This window comes from Mollisia scopiformis (assembly GCF_001500285.1).
Source record: "Mollisia scopiformis unplaced genomic scaffold LY89scaffold_35, whole genome shotgun sequence".
Classification (NCBI taxonomy): Eukaryota; Fungi; Ascomycota; class Leotiomycetes; order Helotiales; family Mollisiaceae; genus Mollisia; species Mollisia scopiformis.
In genome coordinates, this window is record NW_017263615.1 from 283,479 (window position 1) to 295,615 (window position 12,137).

Below are 12,137 nucleotides of genomic sequence, written 5' to 3' on the forward strand. Positions count from 1 at the left end.
CTCTACCACAGCGAATCTTTCTAAGAGGAGAGGAGAGGAGATCGCAGATCGTTGTGGGCATCATAGGGACCAGGGCCAACTAAATATGGAAGAGGACTTGTCCTGCGCCCCGTGGGGAATTCCCACGGGGTTCGCTCATGAATGGGGTACTTGGGTAATCTGACATACCACAAAACTCGCCAACTTTCTGTTGATTTGATGCAGCGTACGCGTTGCGGGGCAGGTAAGACAGACTTTCCACTTTTCCAGGACTCTGGGTCAGGGTTGCAATCGTGTCGGAATTGCTTGCCGCGGCGAGAAACTTTCCGCGGCTCGTCGCTTTCCTCGTCACACCAACACGACCCACAGTACCACGGCTCGTCATGATTTCGTATCACGCACTGTAACACAGGTGCCATGAGTCTCTGTTTTTGCAAAAGACCATTGCATATTATAAAAATTTGTTGTGATGGCGGTTGGTGGTGAAATTTCTTTGAGGATGCAGCGTCAGTAAGGCTCTGTTCCAGAAAACGTGCTGGGATTTTCGAGCTGCAGCTGCAGGAACACCCTAGCGGACCCGACGCCATGGGTTAGGATCAGGGGTATCACGCTTATTACGTCGCCTATTCTCGCCTAAGATGCTTGTAGATCACTCAGAGGGCCAAAATTGGACCACCTCGTGATGCACTGATGGGAGTTTCAATCAATATGGAAAAGGCCACACTGCTGTCATTAGTGAACGATGGATTGGATTTGTCACTAAGCTATCGAATCATGCCTTCCCAACCTTCCATCCCTATGTCAAGTGCTGCTTCAACCACATCCCTCCAAAAGTCAGTTATATCTTTTCGCAGGCCAAATTCGCCACTGTCTTCATCCATGACAGTCCAACTTCCATTTCTTTGAAACTGATTAAGCTTCCGGTTCCCGTCACCAGCTTCGTACGGTTTCCAAAACATAGCTTCTGTATCCTTGGCCGCAAAATGGATAAGGAGATCCGCAAAGGTATGTGCGTGTTGCAATTCATTATCAGAGAGTCCTCGATGTAAGAACATGGGCAAGATATCCGCGGTGTGCGTAGCCGGCCAGCTTTTCGGCCAAAATTGAGGCGCCCAAGAGAAGATATACTTGTACGTCGGCTTTGACTCATCAGGATATCTTGAGCGAATAAAACTTTCGGAGAGTAGCTGAGTCGTAGCATAATACCGTGCATGACTATCCAAGGCCAGCCAGCAAAGCGCCGAGGGAGTGGCCTTTCTGTCATTCTTTCCACTGAACCATGTGAAGTTCGAAAGTTTACTCTCTTCGTATATTTCCATGGCTCTTGCTCGTAGATTCCCAATTGGCGGAACCCGTCCGGCGATCGTCGTTTCAAGTGGAGGCACCATTCCACGGTGAGTGGCTGATCTCAAAAATGACTGCAAATCCATTTAGTACGCATCGAAGACAAACCATAACAATCTCACCTCATTCTCGCAATGTCCGATGACAATCTGTTCTAAGCAATCATCCCACAGCGTGTAATCAAAAATTACTTGCCGTGGGTCGTAAGGAATGGTCATACCGTCAAGGATCGGTCTGAACGAAATACGTGCAAAATTCGTTTTCTCGATTAGAGTATCCACATCAAGTGCACGCAAGGCTGCTACTGAGCTACATGGATCTGTGACCCCAATTCGTGTGCAAATATTTTCGAACCACTTTTGTGCTTCACGTTTTGGCAGCAGGTGATTGGAGAACATGGTCGAGGAAGAGAGGATCATGCGTGGTATTTTGAGGTGGAGATGCGGTAGGACAGATGTCATGTTGAGAATCGCTATCACCTCATTAGAAAAGAGAGTTATCGGAGGCCGATTTTCTTACCAGAACCAGCAGACTCCCCCATACCTGTTATGTTATGGAGGTATCCGCCAAATGCTCCGATATGCTTTTTCACCTAGAGGTACAAATCTATCAGCACGATCAGAAATTTATGATTTATACACATACCCATTCAAATGCTCTAAAGGTATCTAAAATGCCCAAATTTGCCGTGGATCTGAACTCTGAAGGAACGTTGCTCTGGAATTGAGCATCGAGAGCCAGCTCACGAGAATGCAAGAATCCAAGAACGCCAAGTCGATAATTAAAAGTAACGACTATCAACGGGCTGCCAATTGTCACAGAGCGAGCTACAATATTAGATGCATCTGACCAACTTTAGCTGCTTCACATTTTCAAGTCGGAGAATCAATTCTTACCGTATAGTTCAACACTTCCACAACCCGTCCAATACGCACCGCCATGTGCCCAGACGAGCACTGGAAGCTTTTCCTTGGCATCGGTCTTCTTCAAGTTTTCCAGAGGAGCAAGTATATTCAAATTTAGACATTTAAATTCGTCCGACGTAGTACTCTGAACAGGATAACTTCCCTGCTCCAGGTTTCCAAACACAGGCAGATGGTGGCCTGGAAATAGGGGGTCTTTTGCTTGAGGGCATTGAGGACCAAATTTTGTACAATCTCTCACGCCATCCCATGGAACTGATGATAAAATTGGTGCTGCCCAGCGATAAGAGATATCTGCGAAGGAGATGTTCAGACAGCTGACTATGTCTACACCTTTGCATTTCTGTACACGGGCTTGCAGATGACCAATGTCTGTGGTCAGGGAAATGGTTGAATGTTCGGCCATCTTAGCAGTAATGGAAGTTGTGGTCATGGTGATATACAAGTATATAGATAAATCATACTGGGATGTGTCAAACAAGACGAGCAGCAGCTACAGCGGTGACTTTCGGAAAAGTGTCAGCGGAGAGCCAGAGAGCCGCGGGAGATCCCAAGGCAATAGTGGGGCTGCAGTGATCGACTAAGTGAGCGCACGAATTGGAGGTTCAGCGCATCGAATCCACTTTACTATCTTAATTAATTTTCGGTCTTCTTTTATCTCTTTGTAGTGTTAGGTCTGATGCTGAGTGCGGGATCACCCAACACTTCGCAGAATCAACACTCTTTTTGCAGCACTACTCTCACAGCTGCTATTCAAGAATACTACATATTTACTTATAGTTGCATTCCTATGCTACAGCTCTATAACATCCTCTGTTTCTGCAAGGGTATAAGTAACGCAGCAACCTGTTCATAAACACTAAACACAATCCCCCCACTAAAAACCAACCTCCCAAGCCTCATCGTGCTTCCCTTCCAAAACCCTCTCACGCCGTTCTCACTCAGAATACTCTTTATCGCATCCGAGGTCTTGGCTCCAACAGCAGCCTGGGATCGTGTCTTCATCGTATCAAAAGGCTGAGTGGCGTACACGGTCACGGTCCCAGCTACCGCTCCGGTAGCAAAGGTCACTACTGGGGTCTGCTTCACACCACGCTCTTTCAAACTCTCTCGTAGAACGTTGTAAGAGCCCATTCTTACAGCTGAAGTAGAACATTGCTTAGCGGTTGTCCATAAGAGGCCGCGATAGAGGGCTGAGACGCCGGATTCCTTGATCATGGTGCGTGCTGCGTGCAATCCGCCGTGAAATCGATGCTCTCTTTTTGCGTCGTCGATTCTGAGGAAATTCTTTTAGTTCATGTCCAGTGGTATAGGCCAGCACTATAACTCACAATGCTGTTTTTATTCTCTCCGTGGGGGTTGACTGCTACCACGCTTTCGACAATGCCGGCACACATGCCGGCCAGTATACCTCGAGCAGGAGACAATTTCCCAGCATCATCAGCGAGTACATTTCGGATTGAATCAAACGACAAGAACCGTACGCTGGCCTTGAATGCCGTTCCCTAAAAATTTGAATAAATATATATCTTCCTGTCTTCCTGATGCGTGGGAGTACAGACTACTTACTACGACCAGCTTTGAACACCCCGTGTATAAAGCACGGATACCGTCACTCTGAACAACATTTCGAATGACGAGTAATGGGTTGGTGGTCGAAGAATTTCCCCGCAGTTGTACTTTTGTTTTGGCAAATTCGAAAGGATACTACGTTACACATCAGTTGAGTGTAACACGCGGCTGAAGCGTGGACATGTGTACCGTCATGGCGGCCTCGAACCCACCCGCAACACCGCCCGCAAGGGACACATATGGAGAGATGTATGGCTAAATTGCAGTCAGCAGGTGTCCCAAGCTCCAACGTGGACAAAATACCTTGGTCTTTTTACCGGGCAACACTTTGGCTGCAGGTTTAAGTGTAGTTACTGGTTCCTGAATTGCTACCATGATTGGATATACTGATTTTGAGCACGTGTGAGCTCCGGTTCGAATGGATTGATAGCTTTGTGTTCAACACACAACCTGATGCATTGAATATGGATCTCCAGTATCTCTTTTGACTTCCAGCTGAAGAACGTCGTGGTAAAGTGATAAGGTTTCGCTAACACGGCTTTCTTTACGGCAGTCCATGCGGCCTATTGTGCCCCGTTCAGTATCATTTCCATCTTCGATTTTCGCGGACTGACATAGCCCGTCGGAAATAGCGATATGGAGACTTCCTCGTTCAGGGGCCACCCTTCCTTAGCCGAACCAAGCGCCAAAATCAGCACTTAGCTTTCTTAGGAGTAAAGTGTTCACCAAGGTCCCCACTGAGCTCCCGCGGGTTCAAATACTCCGCAGATCAGTCATGACATTGAGTCGCGGACACAGACTCTCCACGCTCCGTCAACATCCTTCATCTGTCTGTGTGTGCATCAGCAATTATGGAGAAGCGAAGAAAAGCTCAACGACAGGAGAGGAGGACTAGGACGAGTGCGGCCTGTACGTTCTGTCGTATGAGAAAGGTGATTACTGTCCCGACATGTTTTGTCCAATCATGAGTGCGCGCAAGATCCTCTCCACGTGATCAGGATGTGGCTTCCTCAATGGAGAAAAAGAGTACTGATTGTGTGTTGATAGCTGAGATGCAGCTTGGTACTTCGTGACGATGGTTCGCATGCATCCTGCGAAAATTGTATCTTGCATCAGAAAGAGTGCAGATATGTTCCTTTGATGCCGGCAGCGAGGTGAGATACATTGATCATTCTACCACACTTGATTTGGGACTGACTGTTTAACTAGACCTTCGAAGTCTAGGATCGCTGAGTTGGAAGAAGAGAACAGGAGATTTCGTGAACGCCTGAGTTCTACGGAAGGTAGCAATGCCCCATCTCCGTCGAACGCATCTTCAAGAGGCAATGACACCGTTCCTCTACCACCCCCAAACCAGTCAGGCCAACCAATCCCATCGGAGACAATTCTGGGAGATGCATCTGGTGATGAAGAGAGATCTGGTCCACAGGCCACTGTTTCGGGAATATTCACATCGGCGAATGGACGTGCTAGCTATCATGGCTTAACCAGCACTCTTTATGACGACTTTCCTGGCGAAGAAAATCGAAACGATGCGACTGTAGATCGCCAGTTTGGAGATGAGAGATTGACAGCATTTGCATCGACACAGCGTAAGTCCACATTTCCTGACTCTAGTGAAAGCTCTGACTTTCGATAGGGCAATGGGAGCTCATCAACTACAATTCTGGCAAATTGGATTTTGATGGAGTTGACCCTGAGTTAGGCAATCAGCTGCTTTCTCTACATTGAAATCGCCAGCATCATTCATTTCTACTTACCTATCGGCCGGTGTTCATGAGAGACATGGCTTGCGATGGACCATACTTCAGCAAGCTCTTACTGAATGCCATCTATTTTGGAGCATCGAAGTTCAGCCCTCGAACGGAAGTACGGCGAGATCCTCAAGATGTCAGAACCGCTGGATGGAGATATAGGCAGCGTGTCAAGGAGTTGTTGGGCGATGCCCTGAACCGCAGCGAAATTACGACGATACAAGCGTTACTAGTCATGACAAGTTCACTCTTTGCTCTTGGCGATGAGAGAAATGCTGCCTGGATATATGCCGGAATCGCTATTCGAATGATTATCGACCTCGGCTTACACTCAGATGCCCCAATACATTCCGGCACGAAACCACTGAAGATCGAAGACCTGGAGATGCGCCGGAGAGTGTTTTGGGGTGCTTTTGTGGTTGATAAGATTCAGTCACTGTATCAAGGACGACCTGTCAGCTTGGATAAGAACTTAATTGGTAGCGTACCAATGGTTTTTCTGGATCATTACGAAGAATTGGAGCAGTGGACTCCATTCGCCTACTCCGTAACGTCTCATCATCCTGGAACGCCAGCCTACAGCGTTTCTACATTCACAGAACTTTGCAAATTATGCGTAATCTTGAACGACATATTGAACAAGGTTTATGGGGAGAAGAGTGCGAAACGTGGTTCTGACAAACTTACTCAAGATCTGAAGTCAATAAACTCAGACCTTGTGATTTGGGATCACGGACTTCCTGCTCATTTGAGGTTTGATCCATCGGCCAACAACGCTGTAGCTCCTCCACCACACGCTTTATCTTTACAGTAAGCCTTGCAACCACCCATGTTCTATCTTTCAAATTATTGACATCTCGAAGTGCCTTGTATAATGTTCTTCGAATCCTGCTTCATCGGCCATTTGTATCTGATGGTCACCTTCACACAGCATCTCCAGATATCGCCGTGAACTCTTTCGTCATTTGTGCAGCAGCAGCAAAGACAATCGTTCAACTTCTGCAAACCTATCACCGAGCGTACTCCATCAAAAGAGCCCCATATTTAATTTCGTACGCAACATATGTCGCGGCGACAATCCATGTCCGCATCGCTGCTCATCGAGGACCTACTTCGGAAGCACATGCAAGTCTTCGCGCTTGTATTTCTGTATTCAACGAGAACCAGGAGAACAATTGGGCTGTCAGGCGTGCAAAAGCCGTCATTCTAAATCTACTGAATCGAATGAAGGTTCCTATCAGTGGAGATCCAGATCTTTACGGGAACATCGACTTGGAGAACGAACAAGCCGGCAGCGCAGTTCCCACTTTATCACACGAAAAAACCGGTTACTCCGTCCCCAACTTGCAGACCACTGCTATACAACCTACCATCGTGATAGGAGAAGGGCACCAGAACCAAATTGCTCCAGATCTCGATATCGATGCAATTATTCAAAGCTTTGTTCATGAGCAGCAAACTTCATCCCCAACTGCAACCATGGAACCCGAAGCGCATCAAATCTCGTCTGCTACATTTCCATCTTATTCCAATGGCCCTTTTCACCAGCCTCTGATGTCGGATGGGATGTATATCAATCCACATTTGTATTGGTCAAATCAACCACCGGCGGACTACTCTACGAACGACATGCTGTTTGGATTTAATGGCTCGGCTCTTGATGACTTTACCAAAGGGCCAGCTCAGGATGACAGATAACTCTGCGGGATAGTAATAGAAGTTCGCATTATATATGCCCCCAAATGCTGATTCGCTGTGAATTCCAGAGCAGATACGCCGTTGAGAGAGCTATACTGATTGACTACCTACACGCTTGGGACTTGGGACTTGCATCACTAGATTGTTTCAGCGACGGAGATTCTGTGATATTTTGTCGCCAACAAAGGACAACTTCAATTCAGCAGTTGATCAAATGAGGATCCGGCAGCATTTCCTGGAGGCTAGCAGAGCGCTTATCCACTGGTGACAGGCTTATCGTGAAAGAGATTCTATTAGAACTGCAATACGCTCTCTATATTCTATTCTATACGCCTTGCACCGATCAAACACTATAATATACATATCCCTCGAACAACCGACTGGCCGTCCGATACACACTCACGCTCTCCACCGTCAGCGCGCCACTGTCATCAACCGAAACCACAGTATTCGACGACATAACTCCCGAAGGATGTTTGATGACCAAATCCTTGTGCTCTTCCTTCGACGCATCAGCTGAGTCCCGTTCCGGTGACCTGGGCGGAGTATCCGCCGAATTCAGCATAACCAATTCCGCTACAACAGACCCTGGAATGCTCGCTGCAGCACTCAGACATACTGCGCCAGTAAGTTGCAGCGTCGGATGCATCTTCCCCATACTATACGCCAAGACCGTGATATCAGGTTGAATCTCGACATCAGGGTGATATGCTGAGGAAACCATGGCGATCTTTGGCGTTCCGCGAACTAGAGCTGCTGTCTCGATGCTGGATGCCAAGCCGTAGAGGACAGCGCCTTGTCTTCGGATGCTCTCGACTAGGTCCAGAGACTGGATGTGGTTTGGACCTAGATCGTGGTAGATTGCTGGCATGGTTGTTGCATCGACGAAAATGATTGGGTTTGAAGCATCTACCAGACTTGCTCTGACGGAAACGCTTGGTGCTCCAGGGATTGTGATGATGTCTTGCGGATTCCCGGTGGGAAGTAATTTCCCCTTCATGCTCCCAGCTGGGTGGACGAATGAGATATCAATTCGACTTCCAGGTGTTGGTACGCCGCTTATCATGAAATCTCCTTCTTCTTTGAATCGTCCTTGGTCGTCTAGTTGGATTGTTTCGAGGAATTCTTGCTTCGTGTTCGTGTTGTACACCATGATTGTGATCTAAGATAGTCAGTCACGTTCCATACCAAGACGAAACACCCATAAGAAGATGTTGAAGTCAAGCTTTTGACCAAATCGTCCGATCTGTGTTCACGCACATACCTCAGTTTGTCCTTCCACAACATCAACCAACCCCTCATCCACCGCAAACGGCGCAACCCCACTCGCCATATTCCCACACGTCCCACTCATATCGATCTTGCTCTCCCCAACCGCGACCTGCACAAACGTATACTCAACATCAACCCCTGGCCTTTCAGACTTTCCAATTACCGCAATCTTGGAAGTAGTTGAAGTTGCTCCTCCTACACCATCAATCTGGCGTAATGATGCGTATCTAGAACCCATCGCCGAGAGCAGAATAGGCGCCCATTCCGTTTCAGATGCAGGGAGGTCATGTCGATGGATGAATAGTCCTTTGGATGTACCTGCTCTCATCATCACTGCAGGGAGAGCCTTTCTCCTTCCTCGAGAGTGAGGAGCTAGTTGTAAAATCATGTTGAAGTGTGAAGTTGGTTGTTCGGAGATAGATTGTATCGGGAACGTTTAACATCTATGGAATATATTCTATAATGTCAAATGTCTACACTTCACTAACATCACAAAATACCCAGAGCTCCCATGTCTATTACACTGTCAATAGCATGAAGCTGCATCATAAGTGAAGTTGCGAGGCCTCGTGTAGAGTACGGCATCCCGCGGGTGGGTTCGTCCCGCGGCTCGACACTACCCGGCACATGACGAAATTTTCTCTTCCTTGCTTGTAACAAGAAGAGAGGTCACGGAACTCTCTCAGACTAGTACTATCAGAGTCATCATCGTGGAGACTGATTACGGTCTACTCATTCTACCAAAAAAAACCCCCCACTCAATTGTGCGAAGATTGACCAACTGCGGGACACGTGCCGAGATATTCCTGGGAGCATGACTTCAAGATACTCTTGTCCTGAAAATTCCTAATGTTTCCTTTTCATGGATGGAGTCAGAAATCTTTTTATGCTGCCCAGTATCCAATTCATCATGGCAAATAAGCCGCACAACCTATCCAGTCTGGTCAAAGGCTTTCAGAGCAATGAAATGGTATGGTTATTTTCGCTTGTGGGTGAGTGCTGATTTCCTGATCGTCAACTACAATTCTAAGTCACCGTGGAAAGTCCATTACTGAGCATCAAGTACCGTCATCCAAAATCAAGTATGCCTTGAGTAAAGCTGATAAAGATTGTCAACTCGATATCAGAGTTACATGAAAAAAAAACCCCCACCATGATGTCGATATTCAATATTTGAAATTGTATGCATCTCTGAATGATGATTTTATATCTTGCCAGTGGTTCATACGTAGTAAGCTAAAGGGACTCTCCTATTATCAGAAGCGAAAATTCCATCTAGAAGCCATCGCGAAATGCGTCCCCCTGACCAGCCTCGCTTACTCCTCGCTTACCCCGCCACGAACTTACCCCGCCAAATGTATACCCCGCAATGCGTCCTTGGACGTCGTTTCGGCTTCCGGCTAATTTAAGGGGAAAAGAGAATAATAATCTTACGTGTGTGAGAGACTCGGCCAAAGATTTCGAAATTAGTAGTCAGAGATGTCGAATGTGAAACAACTTTCTGATACTGTGAAGAAAAGCTGATTTATATCTCAGAGATCACGATATCAAGAAACTTTGCAAACGAGCAAATGTATTCTGTCTAATGGCTCATAATTTTGACATTCTTTATCGACGCCGCTTGATCTCTCGCAGTACATTGAACATCCTCCCCGGCCACCACTGCTCTCTCCCGTATTCAGGCCACGCTCGCGCCACAAAATCGTCACCGAATCTATTCAGCATCCCCGTCATCGTCACCACTGGTAGGTTCCCGATCCACCACGACTCGTCCTCGACTAGGAACATGAGGATAGACCAATGCGCGTATATATCCAGCGCAAGTGCTTGTTCCATCGTCAATGGCGGGCAATCCTCAGATGGGCTTTCCAGTCTCTGGTCAAGAAGTGGAAGCACGAGATCAAGATAAGTTTGTGGTACCTGGACGAGAAAAGTAAGGAAGTACCTGGTCAATGGCTCATTCGGTTCCGGGATTCCGTGTCTGATCGCGTAGGATCGGAGCCATGGCGCGACTTGTGGTAAGGAAGCCTCTTTGAGTTTGAGCTGGGCAGAATCTTCGATGATATTGCTTAGTGATGCAGATCTTGATGCTTTGAAGGGAGAAAAAGTGGTATTTCCAATGGTCTTTAGAACTTCACATGCGCTGTAGCAAGCAGTTAGGTCACACAAATCTCCATGGACCATAGTGGTAGATAGTGCGAGACGCTCTTGGAGCTTGGAGAAGGCTTCTCCAATACTTGCAGCGATGATTGGGAACATGACATGGGTCCGTGATCGCAGAGGTGACGCGTGTAGTGGAGTACCAATTTCTGTCAACCATAAGCTGTCGGTTTCCAAATCTGTCTCTTGAGTCATTTTGATACTCGGACTCTCATTTCCGTAACTTAGTGTTTGAAGCATTGTCCGTACTCCTCGCATGATGACTATGATATCTCTTGGCGTACTGGCCAGGAGCTTGTTTGATTTTTTTATCCCACTCTTGCTCCAGATCCAGTGGTGAATTTGTTGACTTGCAGCAGCGAACGGTACCAACAGTATGGTACTTGCCAGCAGCGGTTCAGGTTTCGAAATCTGTGGTTGTGACATCAATTCTCTCATCTGCTCGCTCGCCATATTGTAGTGTTCATTGGCAGTGACCAAAATGTGGCTGACTGCACTCGGATCAGGAGGAGGCTCTCTGGAAATCATATTGCAACATATGGATGTTGCAGAGAGTGCTAGAATGGAGTGGAAGACAGTTTTGTGCTGCAACGCCAATGTCGGCATGCCGATTTGAAATACACCTTGATCTCTTTGGCAGTGAGTCAATGTACGACTCGTATATAGTAGATAGTGATGATACAGATCAGTATCCGACAGAGGCCAAGATAACGTTTGAAAACGGGCGCAGAGCTCTGATATCACCAATGGTGGAGTTGAGCAAGAAGGTACCTCAAACAATGGTGGGAGAAATTCCGAAGCTGAGAGACGGTGCGTTGATGAAGAAGAGGAGCTGCGTGGAGGGCTCGGGAGGACAAGTTTGTTCTTCCGGTCATCTGTAGATGGTGCTGGTAGGTAGTTGCATTTTTGCAGAGCTAAATGACAACGCCCGCACGTCGGTTTTGCCTCATCACACTGAGGCGTGTTAGCTACATACTACAGGAAAGTTAGGAATGCAGGCTACAGCTGCTCGCTCACCTTAACTTTTCGTCGTTTGCATTCGGAACACCCGTTTCTCGACTTCCGATGAGAGCGTCTTGGTCGGGAATTGTTGAATTCCTGACTCTGTTTTTCATGATCCTCGGGACTCGACATTTGCATCTCGGACGTTCGATTGACTTTTGTCATGAATGAGTATATCTTCATCGATCCGATCCTCTTGCTTCCGAGTTCGCTGATACCAAGTGGAGTGTGGGGAAAACGTAAAAGAAGATTGTGACGTTTTCTTTTGCTCTCTCGTTAAAACTCAATTCCAGTTCTACCCCTCCGCGATGTGGCGGTGTCAACCTCCATTTCATCTGTGTCCGACGGTTATCGTACCTGCAGGAAATAATCTTGCTGCAGGCTGACCCGAACTCGCCCCGATACAATGGATCTGACTAACCTGCATGCTCAA

The 12,137-nt window shown here is 47.2% G+C and overlaps 5 protein-coding genes across 5 annotated transcripts; 1 reads left to right on the forward strand and 4 right to left on the reverse strand.

The window, feature by feature from the left end:
* Positions 1-743: 743 nt before the first annotated feature.
* Positions 744-2,679, reverse strand: LY89DRAFT_742555 (alpha/beta-hydrolase; the record flags this gene model as incomplete). Its single annotated transcript, XM_018220839.1, has 5 exons — positions 744-1,397; positions 1,446-1,795; positions 1,843-1,915; positions 1,969-2,168; positions 2,220-2,679. 5 exons carry the CDS (start codon positions 2,677-2,679, stop codon positions 744-746), a joined length of 1,737 nt encoding a protein of 578 aa, XP_018062140.1.
* Positions 2,680-3,047: 368 nt separating this feature from the next.
* On the reverse strand, positions 3,048-4,193 carry LY89DRAFT_711935 (mitochondrial carrier; the record flags this gene model as incomplete). The annotated part of the gene is made up of 5 exons (XM_018217942.1): positions 3,048-3,533; positions 3,578-3,751; positions 3,816-3,953; positions 4,008-4,073; positions 4,122-4,193. The coding sequence occupies 5 exons, from the start codon at positions 4,191-4,193 to the stop codon at positions 3,048-3,050; spliced, it is 936 nt and encodes a 311-aa protein (XP_018062141.1).
* Positions 4,194-4,669: 476 nt separating this feature from the next.
* On the forward strand, positions 4,670-7,270 carry LY89DRAFT_711936 (uncharacterized protein; the record flags this gene model as incomplete). Its single annotated transcript, XM_018217943.1, has 6 exons — positions 4,670-4,750; positions 4,866-4,972; positions 5,028-5,410; positions 5,458-5,507; positions 5,559-6,382; positions 6,436-7,270. 6 exons carry the CDS (start codon positions 4,670-4,672, stop codon positions 7,268-7,270), a joined length of 2,280 nt encoding a protein of 759 aa, XP_018062142.1.
* A 343-nt stretch (positions 7,271-7,613) lies between these two features.
* On the reverse strand, positions 7,614-8,969 carry LY89DRAFT_765839 (methylitaconate delta2-delta3-isomerase; the record flags this gene model as incomplete). Its single annotated transcript, XM_018221688.1, has 2 exons — positions 8,535-8,969; positions 7,614-8,432 (listed from the first exon to the last, which is right to left on the reverse strand). Exons 1-2 carry the CDS (start codon positions 8,928-8,930, stop codon positions 7,614-7,616), a joined length of 1,215 nt encoding a protein of 404 aa, XP_018062143.1. The 5' UTR covers positions 8,931-8,969.
* A 1,181-nt stretch (positions 8,970-10,150) lies between these two features.
* Positions 10,151-11,842, reverse strand: LY89DRAFT_702235 (uncharacterized protein; the record flags this gene model as incomplete). The annotated part of the gene is made up of 2 exons (XM_018217241.1): positions 10,151-11,656; positions 11,720-11,842. The coding sequence occupies 2 exons, from the start codon at positions 11,840-11,842 to the stop codon at positions 10,151-10,153; spliced, it is 1,629 nt and encodes a 542-aa protein (XP_018062144.1).
* Between the last annotated feature and the right edge of the window lie 295 nt (positions 11,843-12,137).